Raw genomic sequence first — 21,440 nt, 5'->3', positions numbered from 1 at the left:
AGGATGAATTTTATGTAATTTTGACACAAATGAAATTATACCATACATGATACAAGGAATATATTGATTTGAATAATATTGATACCTTTATAAGCATTATTTAATTCATTATTAAAATGAAAACCGCCTGTTTAATAAGCAAGTTATTCGGCATTTACTTAAAAATTTAAAACGGTATCTAATGCAGACACTTACAGAATGATTCAAAAAACTTTGTAAAATCAAATTCTTTTTAATAGACGTTGTCAGAACTGAAATCTAACTGAGATTTAAATTTATGAACTCATTAAACCGTAGACCACAAGTTTTAGTATTTAGTTTCTACTTGTTATTTCATCTACAATAAAACATGGGTATTTATTAGTTATTATATGAATAATCCAAATCTAACAGATTTATTTCGTTTATTACTCTATTCATTTTCAAAACTAAATAAGTAACGTTGAAATATGCAATTAACATTAACAGTATGTGCGAGATAAAGACTTAATTATTTTACTATAAATATAATTTAAAATTGGGTCCTAAATGACATATTGAAATGAATTTTCCCTTGAATGGAACAAATTTATGCCCCCAGTAATCTCATCAATATCATTTTGTATCAAATTTGTTTGCTATTAAACAGAATTATAAGAAAATTTGACTTTTATTGAAATAGATGGACTTAATGAGCTTAAAGTTGTTGATTTGATAAATGCCTAGTAGTCGATCGAGATGATTTATTGGTTAATAAGGAGACTTATAAATAAATTATAATTATTTCAACGGTATTCAATTTATATAAATAAAAATTAGCTTGATTTTTATTTGTAACTTCTATTACAATGTACTTCTTATATTCAACATTTATTCTTAATGCTTTTTTGCCCCGTTCGATAGAAATAGCTCTCTTTTAATATAAATTGTATTATAATATTCTTTTAGTCGTGGAAAAACACCTCATAAAGTTGATAGAAAAATACACGTACCGTAAGATAGAGTTTTTTTGCGAGTCAACAAAATACGAGAGCCTACTCGGATAAGTTTTAGCGCAAAGAGCTTTTGTTTTCAATGGTGCCAAACGAAAAACGAAGTCAAAGTAGACATTCCATGATATAAAGTGTAAGTACATCGTATGTATTTTACTGTTATTTAATGTTTTTAATTCATTTGGACTTGTCTTTGTAATTAATATGATAATTATTATTTTTTAACACTAAAACGAACTATTCATTTCTTGGCTTTTATCCGTAAACATTACTCAATTTTTTATATATTCTGTATCATATTTTATCGGTTTTATCCATACTAATATTATAAATGCGAAAGTAACTCTGTCTGTCTGTCTGTTACTCAATCACGCCTAAACTACTGAACCAATTTGCATGAAATTTGGTATGGAGATATTTTGATACCCGAGAAAGGACATAGGCTACCTTTTATTGCGAAATATGTACCACGGGCGAAGCCGGGGCGGACCACTAGTTTCTTATAATTCCATTATTTTAATGATTAATATAGACCAGTTAATCATTGATTAGTTTTTGTGATGCTTTTTTTGACAGAAGAGATTTTGTTTTACAAATAACCTACATGTATTAGTTTTTAGCAGCTGCGTGTTTTCTACTTTCTTAAATATACAAAATGTTATATGATTGGAATTTTCAAGGCATTAATCTCAATATTATTTTTTAAACTTATCTGTATCTGTATCTGTTCTTTATTTCTAATACCTAAGTATTTACTCAATTTTTATATAATTTTAAATAATCGTAAAGTTTCTGCTTCAAATTTTACTTATTGAGATTGTTGTTGGAAAATATAGTTATTATTTATTAGGTTATAGATTTACGACTAAAAATTTTATATAAGCAGAAATACTTTCCCATGGGAAAATTACTTGAAAACAGTGTTTACAGTGTGCTTGTAAATATAAGTAAATGTAATAATCATTTCTAATTATAAACCATGTGTCCCTATATCGCAATTTTCTTGCATTTTCCTCATTCATATTTCACGAACTGAAACATAATTTCAAAAATGAACTCACCGTTATACTTCGAGGTAAAGTTTTCGGGAACGGACAGTAAGCTTCTAGCCAGTATCTCGATCACGACTAATGCTCTTTAAGCCTCCGAAGCCTTATATACCAGTTGGTTGAGTTGAGGGTGATGGGCGGAGCCATCCAGCGCATGGCTGTTGAAGCCCCGCCCATTTTGAATATTCTCATGACGTCATTGATGACGTCTTGATGATGACTGAAACTATTGAAGCCTAGAATCCTTTAAGGATAGCAATTGGGGTACTGTGGAGTCTGGCAGGTCTCTTGTTCGTTGCAATAATGAATTTAAATGATAATTATAAATTCATTTAGTAACGATTCAACCTAAAAATATGCGACGCGTAGAAGGTATTGTGTATTTGTTTTAATAATTAGTTACTTGTGTTTGAACTGTAATCTATTTCTAAGCGCGAAATTACTCAGTCTTTTTAGTGGTCGTCCAAGTCTACCAAAAATTTACGTTATCAGACAGGCTGTAGGCTTGTTTTATAAAAAAAAAATATTCACTGCGCAATTTATATCTATGACAAAAAATTATACTTGGAGATAAGAAATATCATTAGACTGCTCTTAATTGTGCTCTACAGCTGGGGTGAAACGATTACAATATTTAAATAGCAGTAACAATAATCCATAGTATTATTTTTACGTTTCAAATTAAAATCAATATTTTAATCCACATATTGTATCTCAAAACCTTTGCAATTATTAAGTAAATATTATTATAAAATTATATTGGAAAAACATTTACAGGCATGAAATAAGTATCAGAAAGCCTTTTCAGTTAAAATAAATACAAAATTTACCTGTGCTAATTCCAGTCACAAAATATTGTCACATTCAAAAGTTCGTCAATATCTGTATCGAATTTTCCGCCGTGCCGAAGAATTAAAGTAATAACAACAATTTAATGTCACGTGCCATAAAGAGCAATTGTTGGCAAACTGTTAACGCGAATGTAGGCTCGTAAACTTAGTTGAACTGGCAGTCGTAAAAACTTCCGACAGTTTCCCTTATGCTCTAAATACTGTCCGTCTATTAATTAACAGCGATTAATAAAGACAACTTTATTTTGGACTAAATGTCGCTTGCAGTACGACTGGATAAATGAAGCCTAAATGTCTTAATTTAGAGCAGTCTGTAAGCGATTTACAACCAAGATGGTTCTACTGCTTTTGAGTTAAAAATAAATATACAAATTTGCATAAATTATGTTTATGTAACACGACGTTATGTGTACAATCAAAAGTTTTGTTTTAAATATAGCTTTAATAATTATCTTTCTTCATTAATTTAAAGTAAAAGTGTATCACGTTAAAACTCGTGGATAGTTTTAAGTTTATCAGAAGGAGTTCATATTGTTTAGAACCTAAAATTTAGATCAATAAGATGAATAGATATAAAATCAAGACGGTCCTGCTACCGGGACTCGAACCTGAGCGAAAGCGCTGTATTTCTACATTATCTGCTCTGCTATGAAATTGGCACTTCGAAGACGTAGCTTATTAGTATTGCTACATACAAATAGCCTAAAATAACCTTATAACATAATACAAACGTTAGGATTATCAGATGTGCATATAGTAGTAGCACTGGGTTCAAACCAAAACACAAATATTATTCTTTTTTTAACTATGCTTCTTTGTATGGATAATCCCCAGAAGCCCACCACCCCAAGAGCAGTGAAACAGAACACGATGGTGCTTTCTTGGAACTATAATAAGTTTATTTTAAAGGAACCTTAACAATTATTCGTACTTATATCAACGGTTAATCGAGTATAATAAAAAAAAATGTGTGCGTGTACTAGAGTACACACGTAAGAAGTGAAACTTCTTTATGACCTTATTTTTCAAAAAATAATTTAATATCTACACTAATATTATAAAGAGGAAAACTTTGTTTGTATGTTTGTTTGTTTGATTGTAATGAATAGGCTCATAAACTACTGGACCGATTTTAAAAATTCTTTCACCATTCGAAAGCTACATTATCCACAAGTAATATAGGCTATATATTATCACGCTAAGACCAACAGGAGCGGAGCCACGCGGGTGAAAACTGAAACCGCGCGACTACGTTACGAATACGTTAGTAGGTATTTTTTTTTTATAACAACAAACTCAGTCACTCTATTTCATAATTAACATCATAATAGTTTAACGATTAATTTCGTACTGGGAGTGGCATTCGTCGGGAGCATAACTTCGATGAACAATTATTTGTATGCGTAAACCGGAGCTATCAATTAGTACTCGCAGTTAAAGTTATTGCCGTTTTTATTTCGCGTTTTACATTCATTGGCGCGACGCGATGTATAACTTTGTGGTTTATATCATACTAGTGGTAGCAAGTGGCTTTCCTCGTCTGTTTCAACTTAAGAATTAAGGCTAAAATACCAAACGGGTTTGCTGGTCTGGTTAAAGATTATTATCTATTTTCGTATGTAAAATATAAATGCAATAAGTATTTGAATTAAATACATTAATAACATTAATATGTTTTATAGAAAATCATAAAAACTGGTACAAATGAAATGAAATGAGGTGAAATGAAAATGAAATGAAATAAATTTATTTGTCCATTTAAAGCATAAACAAACAGTTTGATATTCTCATAAGCGTGACCTAGATAATCAGCCATCATATAAGCATCACAATTATAACCACTGATACATCTGTTTAATAAAACAAATAGTGAATAAATAGCATCATATTAAGTGCAGATCTCACATACACGATGAACAAGCTTGTGCAAATAAGTCGAGGGCGGCGAGCACGTAGCGCTGGGCACACAGGCGTTGTTTGTCCGCAGATTGGTCGGTAATAAATTGATGTCCTAATATTAACTATATTTACTCGCACAGATTACCGATGATATGGTGTATTTTACTGTTTTGTTTGCGATCACGTGTTTATTGATTTACCTAGTGTTTTATGGTACTAAAGATTGAAATATGAAAACGCTCTGGAAATGTATTTCTGATTGACTGGAATAGTATCATCATCGTTGTAGTTCATACATCCTCGCATGAGCAGTCATTCTTTGACTGAATTTGACTCTACTTTAGATCCTAGAGGTACATATTTCAATGTCTTGTATCTACGTTCACTTTTGAAAAGTTTGGTATTCTCATCAGGCAATTGTATCATTTTAAATTATTTTTGCATACTTATTTATTTTAGTGAGTAGTATTTTCTTCACCAAGATTCGAAACGATCGATTAATTATTTCTCCTCTACGTCAGACAGGAATATAGAAAATAAATTCCAACTTTAACCAAATTAAACGTTCGTTAAAAAGTTTTTCCTATGCAATTATTCGCATTGAAATATACAATGATATAAATCTTAAACAATCCCTTAGTACATCAATTTAATTAATTACAGAGCTTTCAGGTAAATGCTTCATCTAATTAATTACAATCGCAAATAGCTGCAGCAGTTGTGTAGCTCTGCCCACACAGATGGACAAATAACCGACGTACGTGTTCTATATGCTCTCTTTGAGTAATAATAGTATATAATATTTCATTTAATAAATGTTCTAAAAATAGATGCTACAATCTGCAATAATTAATTAATTCTTTTACGTGAAACTTATAAGGCGCGTTGAGAGTAAAATTTTTGTAGGTCGCGTAATGGCAATATCGTCACGTCATGGGGTAAGGCGACGATTTTGGTATCTTTGAATCTTGCGAATGAAGTTTCGTTTCTGACACGTGTGCTCGACACACACGCTCTTTTTTGTATAAATAAGTTACTGCTTATAATACTTAGGTTCTAGGTTCGATCGACATTAAAGAAAAGAAATGCCTCTTGCAATTTAATGATAAAAAAAAACAATATTCGAAATCATCAATCACCATAGTGGTTATTTTTATTAACTAACATTTTTCTTACATTTTACGGGTGAAAAATTTAGTTTCAACGGAAGAAATCGACATAAAATGTATCTTTTCCCACTTCGCTTCGAGCTTATAAGTTGACCCATTTTCACCGCGTTTTGCATTTTAATAAAGATCTTTATAAATTGCATACATTAAGACCCTCTTCGAATCGAAACGTTTTTCTTTTAACGAGGTAAATAATAGCTCTATTTGCATTTTCTCTTATAATTAATATATATGTATGTACTAACAATAGAGGTAAAATACGAGGCAAATAATTCAAAGCTGTAATTTTATCCGCCATTATATTATTATTGTACGTTCATTTGGTATCTATACAGTAATTAACTAATTGATTAACAAAGGAAAATATGTACTGCTCTTTACAAAATATATCATGCTATATGTATTTTCATGCTCTTACTAATAAATAAACTGCGAAAGAGTGTAAAATTTCGTGATCCGCACCGCATTTCAAACGCACTATTACCGTAATTTAGTACCGTAATTTAGTATTTTTGTATAATAACCGATAAGTATTTGCCTAATTTTAATATTAATATGTAGCTTAGCCTTTTATTAAATATTCGTGACTTAAATTCCATTATATTCCTACTTGTAAAAGTAACCTAACTCATCTACATTTAAGAAGTATGAGTCCGCTTGGAGTCCGCGCTATCCGCTTAGGAAAACAGAATGAAAATCGGTGCAGTAGATTTTTAATTTATCGCGAACAGACGTTTCAGACGAATTTTATAATATGAAGAAAAAGTATATGATAGTTATAGATTGTTAATAAAGATGAATTGGTTCGCAGTATCAGCTCGTCCAGACCCAGAAACTGTAAAGGTTAGCAGCGCTTCAGTGTCCCGCTCGCAGACCTCCGTGCGGGCCACCGGAGAGAAGGGACAGGCGCAAAAGGCTAAGCTGGTATGTACTGAAATATTTGTGATTATGACCTGAATTTGATAATTATGAAATTATAATATTAATATGTGTTGAGTAGTGCTGCTGCCCCCAAGGTTGCCCAAATAATAACGCCTTTACTTTAATCACTTTTAATCCTTTTTTACAATAGGTGTTGTTTAAGCTAGCCGTTATGCACTACTAAATAATAATTCTAATAAAATGTAGAAAGCGTCGGGGAAACAATGTGGACGCACACATATACAAAAAGCTCGATCAGCGAATTGCATATGTGTGTCCCTACAATATGTAGCGTTCAATTATTCCAAGGAGGAGAGAGGAGGAGTTTTTTTTTTGGTAAAAATAATGGGACACAACACTTGTCTATATTCAACTCGGTATATTCAGTTTAAGAAGATCAACATTGAAAAAACTTAAAAGTCAATGCTGTGTAGCTACTAAAATATATTTCATTGAAATTAAATCAATATAATACCTATAGGTACTTATGATTAATTATCATGAGTAGTAGGTAGTAATCCTCCACCAGTACCATATCAAAATATCAAGTAATAATGTCATGATATAGAAAACTGTTCAAATACGAACTATTTGGTACAAGGCGCGAAATTGAAAGCAGATCGGATGACATCAATATTTGGTATCAGCACCATTTAGTGTTTCTGTACCTATTGGCTTATTTCGAGAGCATATATTCATTTCATAAGTTTCGTTTATTTGGGTAATAGCAGTAACTTGCCATTTTCATTCGGTACATAATTGAAGATATTTTGAAAGTGTATGCGACTGATTTAATTAAAATTTAGAACCTACCTATGCCATATAAGAAAATAAATTCTGTTATTATTTTTAAGGAAAAATAGAGAAAGATTTTCCATTCACTGGATAGAATGATTTAAACATAATATAGGCAATCTGTGACTACGAGAGTAAAAACAAGTAGTGAAATTCAAAAGGCTTCCTGTTATATACTGTACTTTTATATTTTAATTCTTATATCCTACCTAAAGCACAAGATTTTGTCCATACCAAGTTACCGATATGCCCTCTTTTTTATCCATATAACAGACGCAGTCGTCGTTCAAATGGTCGGAGATGTCTCTATACGATGGCCGCGATGGCCGCCCGCTCTACATTGTCGTTGACAACATCGTGTATGACGTCACCGAGCTCAATGCATATGTAAGTACTAGCGGTTCGCCCCGGCTTCGCCCGTGGTACCTACATGTTTAAACTATCCTTTCTCTCAAGTTGGATCGAACTGCACATGGTGTGCGAATTTTATTATAATCGGTTAAGTGGTTTAGGAGTCCATTGAGGACAAACATTGTGACACGAGATTTATATAATATATTAAAGATAAATCGCTTTCACTACATAGTATAAAATAAAGTAGCTTTCTCTGTCCCTGTATGCTTAAATCTATAAAACTACGCAACGGATTTTGATGCGGTTTTTTTTAAATTGATTTAGTATTTTAAGAGGAAGTTTTAAGTATAATTATAATTTATTTGGCTTTAGACGAAGCGGGTGAAGCCGTTAGCTAGTGTAATATGTAAAAGAAACTCGTGTTAATTATATCACAGTCAACTGGTTAAATTAGCAATTACATTAATAGGCTAGGCTCTTGATTAAATGGTGCTATTTGATTATGAAATGAAATTATTAGAAATGATCTCTTGTTGAAAACCCATAACATATGTTTATCCAACAAACATCTTTTTTACAAATAACCATTTTTATGTCAGTAGTTAATAAGAAGGAGAATGCACTAGTTTTCTCAAATATAATGAATACATACTGTAACAGCAACATAGTAATAATATTTAGGGTTAATGCGGCATATAAAATAATGTGCTATGCGATAATTAACACTTAACTAAGTTAAGTAAAAGCTTTTGCGAATAACTGAACCGTTGGCCCAGTTGTTGTTTAGTTTACTGCTACATAATGCGCTTGAAAAATATTTCTAACTTAATTTTGGTATGTTTCAAACTATTATTAATAATTAATTATAATGGAGGATAAAGTACGGTAATTTATTTATTATACAGTACAAATTGAGTGCCAACAATGACTTTAAGTTAACACTTAAAAAATTGAGTATGTGTAGATCTGTTTATTTTATGACAAGGCTTTTGTGTTTTATTAAGTTTTTACCCAAAACTAATAAACGGCATAAACGTATGATTAGAAAAACGTGTTTAAAGTGCATTTAATGTTATTAAAATGGAAGTAAAAAGTCCTGCAATAAGTTAGGGATATTATTGGAACAAATCTTTTGATCTATGAATTTTCTATCGTGCAATTAGATGATTAGCACTAACCAGAGATGGTTTATTTCAATCGGGGATCGAAGCCTCTTCACTCATTTTAGTGATTAACCACGAAAGAGATGAATTTGTGAAAGACTATAGTCTTTCACAAATTCATCTCGGATATAGATCCATGAAGATAATTTTAGCTTCACCAAATTTCTAAAAGCCTGTATCTGGCATATTTGTTTTGTTTCGGTTTATTTATCGGTCACGGGACGATACGGGCTTTAAAGTTTAAACGTTAACTTTAGAACAATATTCTTTGTGTAGAACAATCGCTGTTCAATGAAAATTTAAAATAGATTTTTGAAACGATATTGGCGTATACAATACACTTCAGGCGACACTAATTTCTCGTGTGGAGTCAACATTGATACCGTCAAAAGAAAATAATTGAAATAAATTGTTTTTGAGAAAGTTTTTAAAGAATAGAGTTCATTTTATCGTAAACTGACCATATAATAGTACATTGATAAGACCGATTGTTTGAAATCCTAATATGTTAAGAAATTAAACATTTGACTATACAGTGACCTCTGTCATAATTTTTTGGCCTATTATGTTTTTATAAATAACTTAACTATAGTTTTTGCAAAAAAATTTGTGAAGTCATACACACAAATCTATGCCTATCAGTGTTTTACTATACATATAGAACCCACATATATATTGCTCAAAAGATAAAGTAAAACGACATTAAAGTCATCATCATCTCATCATCTCCCTTGCCTTATCCCATTTATTTGGGGTCGGCACAACCAACACTCTTTCTCCACATTGTTCTATCCTTTGCAGCTTCAGGCGTCAGGCCCTTCGTCATTAGGTCTTTTTTGATGGTCGAAGTCCAGTGAGTCGGGGGACGGCCTCTTCCTATTTTTTTGTTGGTTTACCGTGGTCATAAACATTACTTTCTGGGTCATGTGTTCAGGGTCACGGCGTTGCACATGGCCAAACCATCGCAGTCTGCTCTCTCTCATCTTGTCTCGGATATCCGCGACTTTAAAGGACCCTCGTATGTACTTGTTTTTAATTTTATACGACATTAAAGTATTTCTTAATATTTTACAGTATTCGCCAAATAGTGCAGGCGGAGACACATTAGCAGTGCGTTCCTCTGGCTTACCTCCCTACATTTCGGAAGATACTTTACAGCCGTATAAAGTTGGTGTAATTGTGAGTATTTGTTTTTTTTTTGTAATTTATATAAAACAAAGACACTGCTCGAGACAAGAGCCAGTGTGGCCACCTAAATTATAAAATCCCAATAAAATTGAAAATACTGAAGTTATAAAAATATGAGCAGATTAGAGAAATCGTATTTGGCCTGAAATAAAAAATTGTCTATATTGTAATTGCCATAATAACTTTAAAAAACTATAATAATATAATCTAACAACTAGTTAACCAAAACTTACTTTTTAGGTGTACTTTAAGAAGTTTATAACAAACAATTATATTTAACATGCTTCATTTATAATATTATGAAGCTAATGAAGGTGTGATAATAATAAATAATTTTCTTTATTGTTTCAGGTGGCCTGAAAAACGTGGTGGATTTCAAAAAATTGAAAATCTATACCCGCTCATAAATGTTGTTTTTAAATTACTTAGCACTTCTTTTGTTCACTTCACATTCAAAATAATAAAATATGTTTTATTCAAACCGTGTTTTTATTATTGACCTATAAGTAGTTACTTATGTTGAAATTAAATGAAATAATAAATTTTAAGTTTCACCTACATTTACATTACAATTTTTTTCAAAATAACACACTTAAATGTAATTCCAATTAAATTGAAATAATCCATATTTATCAGAAATACATACTATAAAACAAAAATTACCTACACGTAGAACAAATAATAATACAATAAAATTTTATCCTTAACAAAAGCCCACAATACAGGATTCCAACCCACCCCTTTAATTATTTACACTTCAGTTGCATAATATGGAGTAGTTTTACAGTGTGATTAAATATAATAATCTTTTTTATAATTTGTTATAAACATATAGCAATCTATACTAATATTATAAAGCTGAAGAGTTTGTTTGTTTGTTTCTATGAACGCGCTAATCTCGGGAACGAATGGTCCGATTTTAAAAATTCTTTCGGTGTTAGATAGCACATACATTGTGGAAGGCTATATTATATCATCAGGCTAATAAGACAAACAGGAGTGGAGCCACGAGAGTGAAACCGCGGGGCGCAGCTAGTAAATAATAATACGATTTGTCATCGCACTATCTCACGTAACAATGCAAGGAATGAGTAGAATTATTATCACCAGGTATTTCCAGATATCTTATCAATTTTATAATTATTTACGATTTATTATCTAACTACATTGATATTGATAAAAAAATAATTAACCGTTCCTACGATTTATTACATAATAAGTGTGTATAAACGTATTTGCAAATATTTTTTATAACATTTCATATTAAGTCAAATATGTTAGAAATACCAAGAAAAAACCTAGAAAATATGTGACATTCAGGCAATTCAAAGATTCCGTTATATATGAGTAGTGATTTAGTTGTAGAAATAGATACATAAAAGTACATGTAGTGTTATAAAACACAGGAAATACAAGTTCAAGTACAAGAAGGGTACAAAAGGTCTTATCGCGATGAAGCTATCTCTATCAGACAACCCTGAAATAGACGGTAGTAGACATAATATGTGATATAACATGATTAAATATTAAAATAACTTTATAAATGTTCTATAAAACATATGCAAGTTGACAGATATAAATAAGTATTTATCTTTATTTGATTATGACAAAAATTAAGTACATACAATAATTGTAATCATCTGCCTTATATACCTATATTTATGGCTATATTATATTGCCTACATTTGGGCACAAAATATATAGGCTGTTCCTATGAGGTTTCTGGCCATAATTATTCAAGTATTGATTAGTAGACGTCACAGGTTTATCTTTTTCATCTTGGACATGCCTTTTGCCTCACCATGTTTTCCGTCACCGTTTCGAGTAGTGGTGATTTTGAAAATAAGTGGATAAATTCAAAATCAATTTAATTTTACCGCTTATCACTAAATAATCATTTCAAGTGTAGGCTTTAATCACTAGGAGTAATAACTTCGCACTTCTGAGAATATACAATTAGTTTTGTTTATCATACTAAAATGTCAAGTACTTACTTACAAAGTTGTGTCAGTTAAGGATAATACCTGCTCTGACTATTCATTCATTATTGAGTTTCTTAAATAGACTGATAAGCAACAGCTTAAAACGAATGGCTAGTATAGTTGGGTTTCATTTAATTAGTTCGACGTGATTTTCATTTTATTTTGCAACATAAATATATGGATAGGGAAAATATCGTTCAAAACAGAGTCTTTTAGATTGAGATGTTAAACCGTCTCTAGGCTAGAAATACCCAGAAGGGCGGGGACAATTCCAAATATGACGATTGAACATTATCAATAATGGCAAAGATAATGTTTTGGATAAAGTGTGCGTGATCGCTTATCAGCTGCAGCGTCGATACGGTACCGGAGATACTCACCCGCATTTGCCGTCCGCCTCACAATACGTAAGTGGATTATTTATTTAATTTAATTTTAATCCCAAAATTTATTTTAATATTAATAAAAATAACTACTTTAAAAACAACCGATTTCAAAAACGGAAAAGTAAAAAATAAAAAAGATTTGATATTATTAATTACTACATATTATTTACTTTTCCGTTTTTGAAGTCGGTTGTTTTTAACGTAGTTATTTTTATTTAATACTTTTTAGTGTATTTTTCAACACGAATCAAACGAGCCCAAACTCGATAAAGTTGAGTCAATATATTAACATCATCAAATCAGCTCTATGTCATGATAATGTTTGATCACTATCCAATTTACATACGTATACAACATTTCAGCTCAACCGGTTACCGGGAAGTGAATCAAAATTACTTGCTAGATTTCAATTAAGTCATCGAGATCAGATAAAAATGCTCATAAAATAAAAACTACTGGGCCTATCCGAATAAAATTTTTATGGGACTAATTCGACACCATTCCGCATCAAACAAAAAAAGAATCACGTAAATCGGTTCAGAAACCTCGGAGTAATCGGTGTACATACATAAAAAATAAAAACATATATACCGGCCGAATTGATAACCTCCTCCTTTTTTTGAAGTCGGTTAAAAATACAAAGAACTAAAGCGGGGTTTCAATAGAAGCGTGTTGTTTAATCATTAAATGGTTTATGTAAAATTAACGATTTCATTTCCGGGTGATTTCATCGGCTTAATTGAAAACGTCAGAATTATATCAGTAATTAAATTATTATTTTATGAGTGTTATAAGTTATAGATACGAAATGCTGGTTGTTGTTGAAGGTTGGTTGTATTATTGCCTATATGGCAAAGTTTTAGTATTTCAGTAGTTGTCGATGTAATAGACACTGAAAATGTATGTAGAGTTGTGTCGACGAAATGTTCATTTGAATAGTTAATTATTTATTGATCAATTAGTTCGATCGAAAGTACTACTAAACTAATTACTATATCAAGAAATTATGCTCGTTCCCCGAGATGGGTGTTGAATATACCATCCCATGTTCCAATGTAGGGTAATACACTTCCATGCATCACGGTACAAATACAAATAAAAAACCAAGGATTTGCTCATTTCCATATCCCACTATGTATTACCTGTTTCACTTGTGCCTTGCTGCGTTTGATATTTTTTTGCGATTGCGACTGATATTACAAATACATTTCGGCGAGATGTATTTTTACTCTACTTCAGCAAGTTTTAATTTGGAGTGCAACGTGGTGCAATTTAAAATTAACGATAAGCATTATACTAAAATGTTTATCGTTAATTTTAAGTTGTAAAAGGTCACTGGGCACCATAGTATGAAAAATATACCCACGCTGTACAGAAATGAAATAGGGTGGAATAGACAGAGTAATGTCTCTAGTTTACGATAGTATGGGTCGCATTAATGTGGGTACTGTCAGTCAGGAATAAAAAAAATGTATTATCCAAGTCTATATATTTTTTATTAATAATTATCTTTTTAATTACATATTATTAATAACTTTTCATTATATTTTTGCGTCATCAATTATTATTACTGTTAATCAAATATTAATGTAGGGACTATGGAAAAAAAAACTAAGTACTTAAAAATAAACTTTTATTTTATGATTTATTCAATGTGGTCAATGTCTAGAGGTACAATTGTATCATCTAAAAAGGCCGCCGGTGCATCTATTTGTCCTTGATGTCTGGCCCAAGATAAAAAATTATACCACGCTGGCTATATGCGCGCAGCTTCCAATGGTGCGGCGGCCGTGAATGCAAGAACAGTAGTAGCCTTCCATACTCTGTCTACCATGAATTTTTAGATAAAATTCGCAATCGATAATTAGCGATTAGTCTGGTTGAATGTACCCAGTGATTCAATTCATAATTGAGGATGTCGTGTAAGGATATCTCACAAAAACATAGATTTTTTATTGTACTGTAACTTTTTACTCCCATAGTATATAAAGAAAAAAAATATATTTTATTGTAAGTGGGGTTTCACTTAACAATTAAAACCTAGTTTGGTTTTTGTACGCGCATTTCACAAAACGGGTCAGATTGTGCCCAATGTCCTTTGTTTTTCTTCCCTTGTCTCGTAGGTCTAAACTACCTTTGCTAAAAACGCTTTATTGCGTAATTTTTATGCAATGACTAACTTGGCAACACACAGTTATCTAAGATAAATAAGATGTAGATTTGATTTCAATGTGAAAGTAAATATATCTTTTCGGTAGGATGCGCAGATTATTACAGAGAGTGCTTACCTATAATTTTCAATTTTCAACCAAACATAATACATATAGTGGCATTAATTTCTAACACGAACTTATTAGCTTAGGGCGCGTCTAAAAACTAGTTACCTTGAAACCATTTCTAGTGCTTTGAGCGCAGCTTTTTCTTACTTTTAGGTATATTCGCTGTAAAGTAATTGTATAATATGTAATTGTAATTTCAGCAAAATGGCCGACCTCCAAAGGTACAAACGTGCTGAGGTAGCAACCAAGACCGGTAAGAACGGCGCTCCCATCTGGATTATATATAAGGACTCCGTTTATGATTGTACCAAATATGTTGATGAGGTAAGATATCCTGTAATTTCTAATAAGAAGGTAGATGATGTATGTATGATGAGATGTACCTATGTAGTGTGATAAACTGGTAAACATGTGCTTGAGATGTTTTTGAATCTGTTCCTAAGGATTCTGTATCATTGATAGTAATGAATTATGATGAAGAAAGATTGCAGATTTGATATAAATTGTATGTGCGATGTTATGGGGACGCGGACGTCTTGGGCGGCGGGCTGCTGGGCTATAAAGTCAAATATACCTTTAACTTTCTGTTTATTTTTTTATTGAAGTGAAAACTTCTTAACTGTACTGAGCATATTCCTTTTTTTTTTTGGTAAATACTAATACTATACTGCACAGCTGTCATGCTTTGCATTACAAGTATCCACTTCTATCGTAGCTACGCTCAGACATTCCAAGATCACTTCAAATATTCGCAATCTATTTCACTCTAGGCTCTACAGTAATATTTTCGTGACAATTACGCTTTATAATATTGTTTTATCTATTTTGATAAAATCCGCTCAGCTGCATACATTTGATGAGTATATATATATAATATATATGCTTGATATAATACCTATGAATCATTCGGATGTATAATAGTTAATCACTATCTGTTATAATTGCAGACATAAAGTTAATTATATAATTATATTTTGTTTTTATAGTGAAGACGAGCACTTGCAGTTTTTTTTATTTTTCTTTTTACTAAGCCTGCTAATCTATATATTTACTTATATTATAAAGCTGAAGAGTTTGTTTCTTTGTTTGTTTGAACGCACTAATCTTAGGGACTACTAGTCCGATTTGAAAAATTCTTTCAATGTTAGATAGCCCATTTACCGAGAAAGGCTATATAGGCTATACATAATATATGATCACGCTAAGACCAAAAGGAGCGGAGCAATGCGAGTTAAACCGCGGGGCACAGCTAGTTTAGTTTATAATGAAACAACAAAAGTTGCAAAGTATTTCAGAAATTATACACTCGGGACTTTACCTTCAAGTGTTTGTTTACATAATAAGATATCTATAAGCAATCGCAAAATTTATCTCGGAATGTGTGCATACTTTCAGTTTTTATAGATAGACATTCGAAACACAACTACTTAAATATTAGATCTGTAGTCAATTAAGAAAATAATTGTTATTATTTTTAGGTTTAAATACCCATTTATTTTCATTTTAAAAACAAACACGTCGAAACGAAATTAAGGCCGTGTACGCGGTCCGTGCGCTGTTTGGCTCAAATATGTGATTTTTCAAACCAGATTGTCCATCAACCACTTATCTTACAAACATATGAATTACTAATAATTTTAGGAAATTTTATTGTCTATGTAGTTAGTTAAGAGTTTTTTTCAATTAATACAGTATTTCTGAATACCATCAAGATAACTGAGCCGATGATTACTTGATTTCACTTTTAGTGTCAATTTCAAAGCTAAAAATATCTGAAATTGCTGACAGATCTAACACACAATTATTTTTAACTAACTGCAAAAATCCTTATTAAAATAGTTAGTTAAAAGATTTTTTTATTTTGGACTCCTAACATACGAAATTAAAATCCGAACAATGTGAATTTTTTTAGAAATTATAGTCGACAAAATGATTATTTTCACCAAGATATTTTACTTTATTGAATATAATTTATACATATTGCAATAAAAGAATGTCTTACTTATAAGATAAAATTTAAAAAATCAACTAAGGTACCTCTATTATTTTTCTACAAATTTTTTTAAAGTACTATAAAACACTGCGCGCGACCCGATCAAAATCAGTCGGCAGCGAGCCTTTCCAGAGAGAGGACATGTTGCTCGGCGCTCTCCTGTTGACCTATGCTGTTCATAGTAAAAGGATAGCGCAAGCCGCGATCTATCGTAATAGATCGCGGAGTTTTTGACTTGCGTTAAATAGAATATGCGCTCTTAAGAGTAAACAGAGGGCGGATGTTTACCATTTTTTAAATTAAATTATTTTTAAAAGCCATATTTTCTCTTGATATTGAAAGTGTAAAAATAACATAATAAGAAGAATAAAAATTTGCTTCTTGCAGCATCCAGCTGGTCCCGACATCTTGATAGATGAAGGCGGCAAGGATGTCAGCAAAACCTTCGGGGAGGCCGGCCACACTGCAGACGCGTACACCATCCTCGCCAAATACAAGATTGGAGAGTTGGTTGAAGTAAGTATGACAAAAAAAATACGTAATTGAACTCCTCTTCCTGTACCCACAATCCACATACGAAATCTTGCTTAGATCAAGATATAAGATGATTTTATTTTATGTCATATTTTTTAACATACCTATTTTTAACGTAGGTACTAGGTACCTATATGCCTAGTGCCTACTATAGATGACTGCGCGCGTGAAGACTTAATATAGGCTTTATGCACGCAAAGGAATCGAATCGGATTAATAACATATTAACTATAGGTATGTGGGAGTATAATCATAAAGGTATTTTTAGTTATTCCAGCGTATTAGAATTAGAAGAAAAATAATTGTTTCTAGAAAACTTTTAGGAAGGTTAAAGTATCGATACGAGTGTGACATTTTAGATAATTGCCGCCGACTTATTAGTAATGAATAAAGTGCCAATAAAATTCAATAATTTGGAAAATCCAAAAGTGCACGCCTCATAATTTTTTTTAATAATTATTTATTAATTATTATTTTTGTTTATTTAATAACAATTAAACCACATCGAATCAGACCCTGAAAAATGAAAGGGTTCTATTCCTGAGCATACTCAAGCGTAAGAGAAAAAAAAGTCTCGATTAGTAAAGAATTTCGGTCGTGTTAACAAGAAAATCCTCCGCACATACAGACACACGGACGTCCAAGACAGAACTTTTTTAAACTGTTTTTTAACTAGTTTAAATAACAAAAATGACATCAAAAATATCATGAATGTTAAAAATAGTGTTTTTTCTTAATATGTGTGTGTATGTATTATCTTACAAGTGCAATGTATGATACATAAAGACATTTTAAGTTTGAAAAATCAGATGTTTTGCGCGAAGTGACAGTAGTACCCACCTCAACGCTTCGCTTATGAGGCGTGCATTAATTCGAACAAAATACTAAAATGCCACGAGTTCAAGGTTTGAATGTTCAACTGCTTTGAAAAATTCTATAGGATTTCTTTGTGTTTTCTAAACGGATTTTATGCTAACTAGATAGGACTTTAAAATATAACCATGCAGATTTTTTTATATATAGCAGATTAAAAAAAAAACTTGAAACATATTACGGCATTATGCAGATATATTAGGTGCATACCTACCTACAAAGTCTATATTATATGTGCATAAAACACAGTCATTTGACATCGCCATTATCTACTTCATGTTAATAATAGATAATAAAAAAGAAGCTCCATTTGATGGAGTAGGTAGGTATGCACTGTATAAGTTTTAGGCTTTATTTTAATGCTGTAATTATGAATACAAAACTTTGTGAGAAATAATTCAAATTTCGTGTCAATAATATTTATTTCAAATCAATTCACATTGTTTCATTTGTAATTTCTTCCAAATAATAAGAAATATTCCATCAACTCGCCCTACTCGAAAAACATTTGGCAATAGAATGGCGCTGCGCTAAGCTAGTAATGATGTAATTGATTAATTCGAGTAAGTGGTAATTCCTATAACGGCTCTTCACACACACGACGCGGACGTCGCGGCCGCGCGTCGTAACGGCGAAGCTTAAAAATATTTCTGCGATGAATATTATTCTGTAGTCACCAATGAAAGAGGCTATAACCAAGATATCGTTTTAGCCTTTTACATTGTTCATAAAAAATTGTTAAACTTATACAACAAAAAAGTGAAACATGATTTGATATCTAGCATAATATCTACTTCGTATTTGTATCTATTCGGAATACCTATTATAACATAAGTAAAACAAAACGAAAATAAATATACTTGAAAAAAAATAGTAAAGCAACAAATAGCCTTTCTTCATCTGCATTCGTGTGAAGAGCTCTTACAGTAAGAATGGCCCATACCCATCTGGCGTAAAAGTATATTTGGCCATTGGGCCCAGAGCATTTCGCTACAATAATGTTGTATTGATGGCAAATACTGCATTGTATGATGTGTAACAGCTACATTATATAGTTACCTATTATGAAACATGAAAATAAAATGATTAGTCCTACAAAAACAACTTTTATATTTCTAGCAAATCACATTATGAATTATATTTTTTTTTCATAAACTTGTATTTTAAAATGCATAAAAAGGAAATCTTTATTTTTATACATTTTCTATCCTAATTCCTAACTCCTCAGAAACGGCTAGACCGGTTTTCATGAAAGTTTGCACTTATGCATATCGTGCAGATTTATGCCAGCATCTTTTTTACACCCTTAAATTAAAGGCGTAAGCAGAATCAGTGTTTGCCGGGTCAGCTATGGCTATTGGCTAGTAATTATACAAAATTGTCCCTGCTTTCTTTCCTAAAAATATGTTTTCGAATTTTGAAACTAGATGGCGCTGTATCACAATCAAATATAAGAAATGTAATTATGTTTTATTACTAATTTCAGGAAGAGAAGCATTACGACGCCAACGGGAAGAAAAAGAAACGGGTAGTAGCTGCTCAACCAGAAGGCGAAAGTAGAGGCTGTCTTAGCAGAGTTACTTGTGGGTTGCTAGGCTGAAAATCATTTTTATGGACACGAATGAAAAAAATTATCAAAAATATCTATTGAATATCGAAATATGTTACGCTTTTTGTTTACATTAATTGTGTACCTAGTAACTATTTTGTTAACATTCAATAATAACAATTATTAATTGCGAATTAGTTAGTTACTATAATTACTATAATAATTATACTCAATACAGGTAAAAGATTAGATTATGTACAATGTGCATGTTTGTAGTTTTAAATAATAAATTATCGTGTAATAGGTGTAAATTTAAATTATTATTAAAAACCAGTACATATTGTGCTTTTGTAATCTGTAATATTCTTGGTGGTATTCGAAATTTGTATGAGTGATATTTTTAAAAAATAAATCTAAACATTTTTTTGTATTATTTTGTAATAAATTATTTTAAGTATGACCCTATTTTTCTTTTCAAATTTACCTTGTTAAGGTTACCTATAAGGTAGCGTTGGATAACTGTTCTCTTATGACTATTTTAATAACAAAAATTAGAAGAAGAAGAAGAGAATATAATATTACATATTTGTATACGTAGTATATTTTTATTAGTCTGTGATATATAAGAGCATAAAATAATAAGATTCAGCAGTTTCAGCACTATGACGTCACTTGAAAGCTGTCCACCTGAGTGCAAATGAGAATTCGAAAGAGAGATATAGGTAGAGATTTTTTTCCTCTTGTCTCCATGATTCATATACGGCGTTGCGGAATAATGGATTAATTAATGCAGTACCTATAGAAGATGCCGGGGAGAAAATCTCTACCTGATGATTATATTTGTCTACTCTTACGTTTACAACACTCTTACTCATCCCTAATTAAAAAAAGTGAACATTATTACCTATTCATTAAAGAAGGAATCATGTAAATCGGTATAGAAACACCAAAGTTATACATGAAAATATACGCTATAAGCTATAAGCATCTATAAGTCATCGCGCGTGAATTCAGAATCATGCCATAAGGATTATTTTTGTGTATCAGTTGCCGCGTTCGACGCGCTTGGCGGCGGGAGCTATAATAAAAAGGCGGCGGGTCCGCACCCGTTTCGCGTTGTCACGGCATCACGTGTGAACGGCTGAACCGATTTCGATAATTCTTTTTTTATTATATTCCTTGAAGTACGAGGATGGTTCTTATAGAGAAAACGTAAATATGTACCACGGGCGAAGCCGGGGCAAACCGCTAGATATTAATATTATCGTTTTATAATACATCAACACTATTTTGAGAAAAGCGACATCTAGTGGCACCCTCCACAGTTAAGAGTAGCAACGGTAATCTCTGTAAACATCTTACTTTGAACTACGGTATATAGATGGCGCTTAAATTAACTTCGATAGGTTTAGTTAACTTACATAGGTCTGTGCTATCTACCTAGAAAATATAACTTGGACGATCTATATAGGTACCGAAAATTT

The 21,440-nt window shown here is 31.5% G+C and overlaps 3 protein-coding genes across 4 annotated transcripts in view; 2 read left to right on the top strand and 1 right to left on the bottom strand.

Annotated features, from left to right (window-relative positions):
- The window catches only part of Mip (Myoinhibiting peptide precursor), a 54,230-nt gene extending 52,144 nt beyond the window's left edge, over nt 1-2,086 (bottom strand). For both annotated transcript variants that reach the window (XM_089711560.1, XM_089711561.1), the window contains exon 1: nt 2,033-2,086. The gene's annotated coding sequence lies outside the window, so the exon portion shown is untranslated. The remainder of the gene's footprint in view (nt 1-2,032) is intronic.
- Nucleotides 1-10,805, top strand: part of LOC149477104 (uncharacterized) — a 31,502-nt gene extending 20,697 nt beyond the window's left edge. The window contains exons 2-5 of the mRNA XM_089711565.1: nt 6,751-6,863; nt 7,929-8,042; nt 10,247-10,351; nt 10,712-10,805. Of these exons, the coding sequence (XP_089567691.1) occupies nt 6,751-6,863; nt 7,929-8,042; nt 10,247-10,351; nt 10,712-10,720 (341 nt within the window). The 3' untranslated portion in view covers nt 10,721-10,805. The remainder of the gene's footprint in view (nt 1-6,750; nt 6,864-7,928; nt 8,043-10,246; nt 10,352-10,711) is intronic.
- A 1,896-nt stretch (nt 10,806-12,701) lies between these two features.
- On the top strand, nt 12,702-20,076 carry LOC149477103 (cytochrome b5-like). Its single transcript, XM_089711600.1, has 4 exons — nt 12,702-12,749; nt 15,208-15,331; nt 17,388-17,516; nt 19,894-20,076. The coding sequence occupies exons 2-4, from the start codon at nt 15,212-15,214 to the stop codon at nt 20,005-20,007; spliced, it is 363 nt and encodes a 120-aa protein (XP_089567726.1). The 5' UTR covers nt 12,702-12,749; nt 15,208-15,211; the 3' UTR covers nt 20,008-20,076.
- Nucleotides 20,077-21,440: the final 1,364 nt, after the last annotated feature.

This window comes from Colias philodice, chromosome 26 (assembly GCF_061535455.1).
Source record: "Colias philodice isolate Cphi_HAF_F1 chromosome 26, ilColPhil1 Martin Lab GWU primary, whole genome shotgun sequence".
In the NCBI taxonomy this organism is placed as follows: domain Eukaryota; kingdom Metazoa; phylum Arthropoda; class Insecta; order Lepidoptera; family Pieridae; genus Colias; species Colias philodice.
The sequence above is the reverse complement of the archived record's forward strand: the minus strand, read 5'-3'. Positions and strand labels throughout refer to the sequence as shown.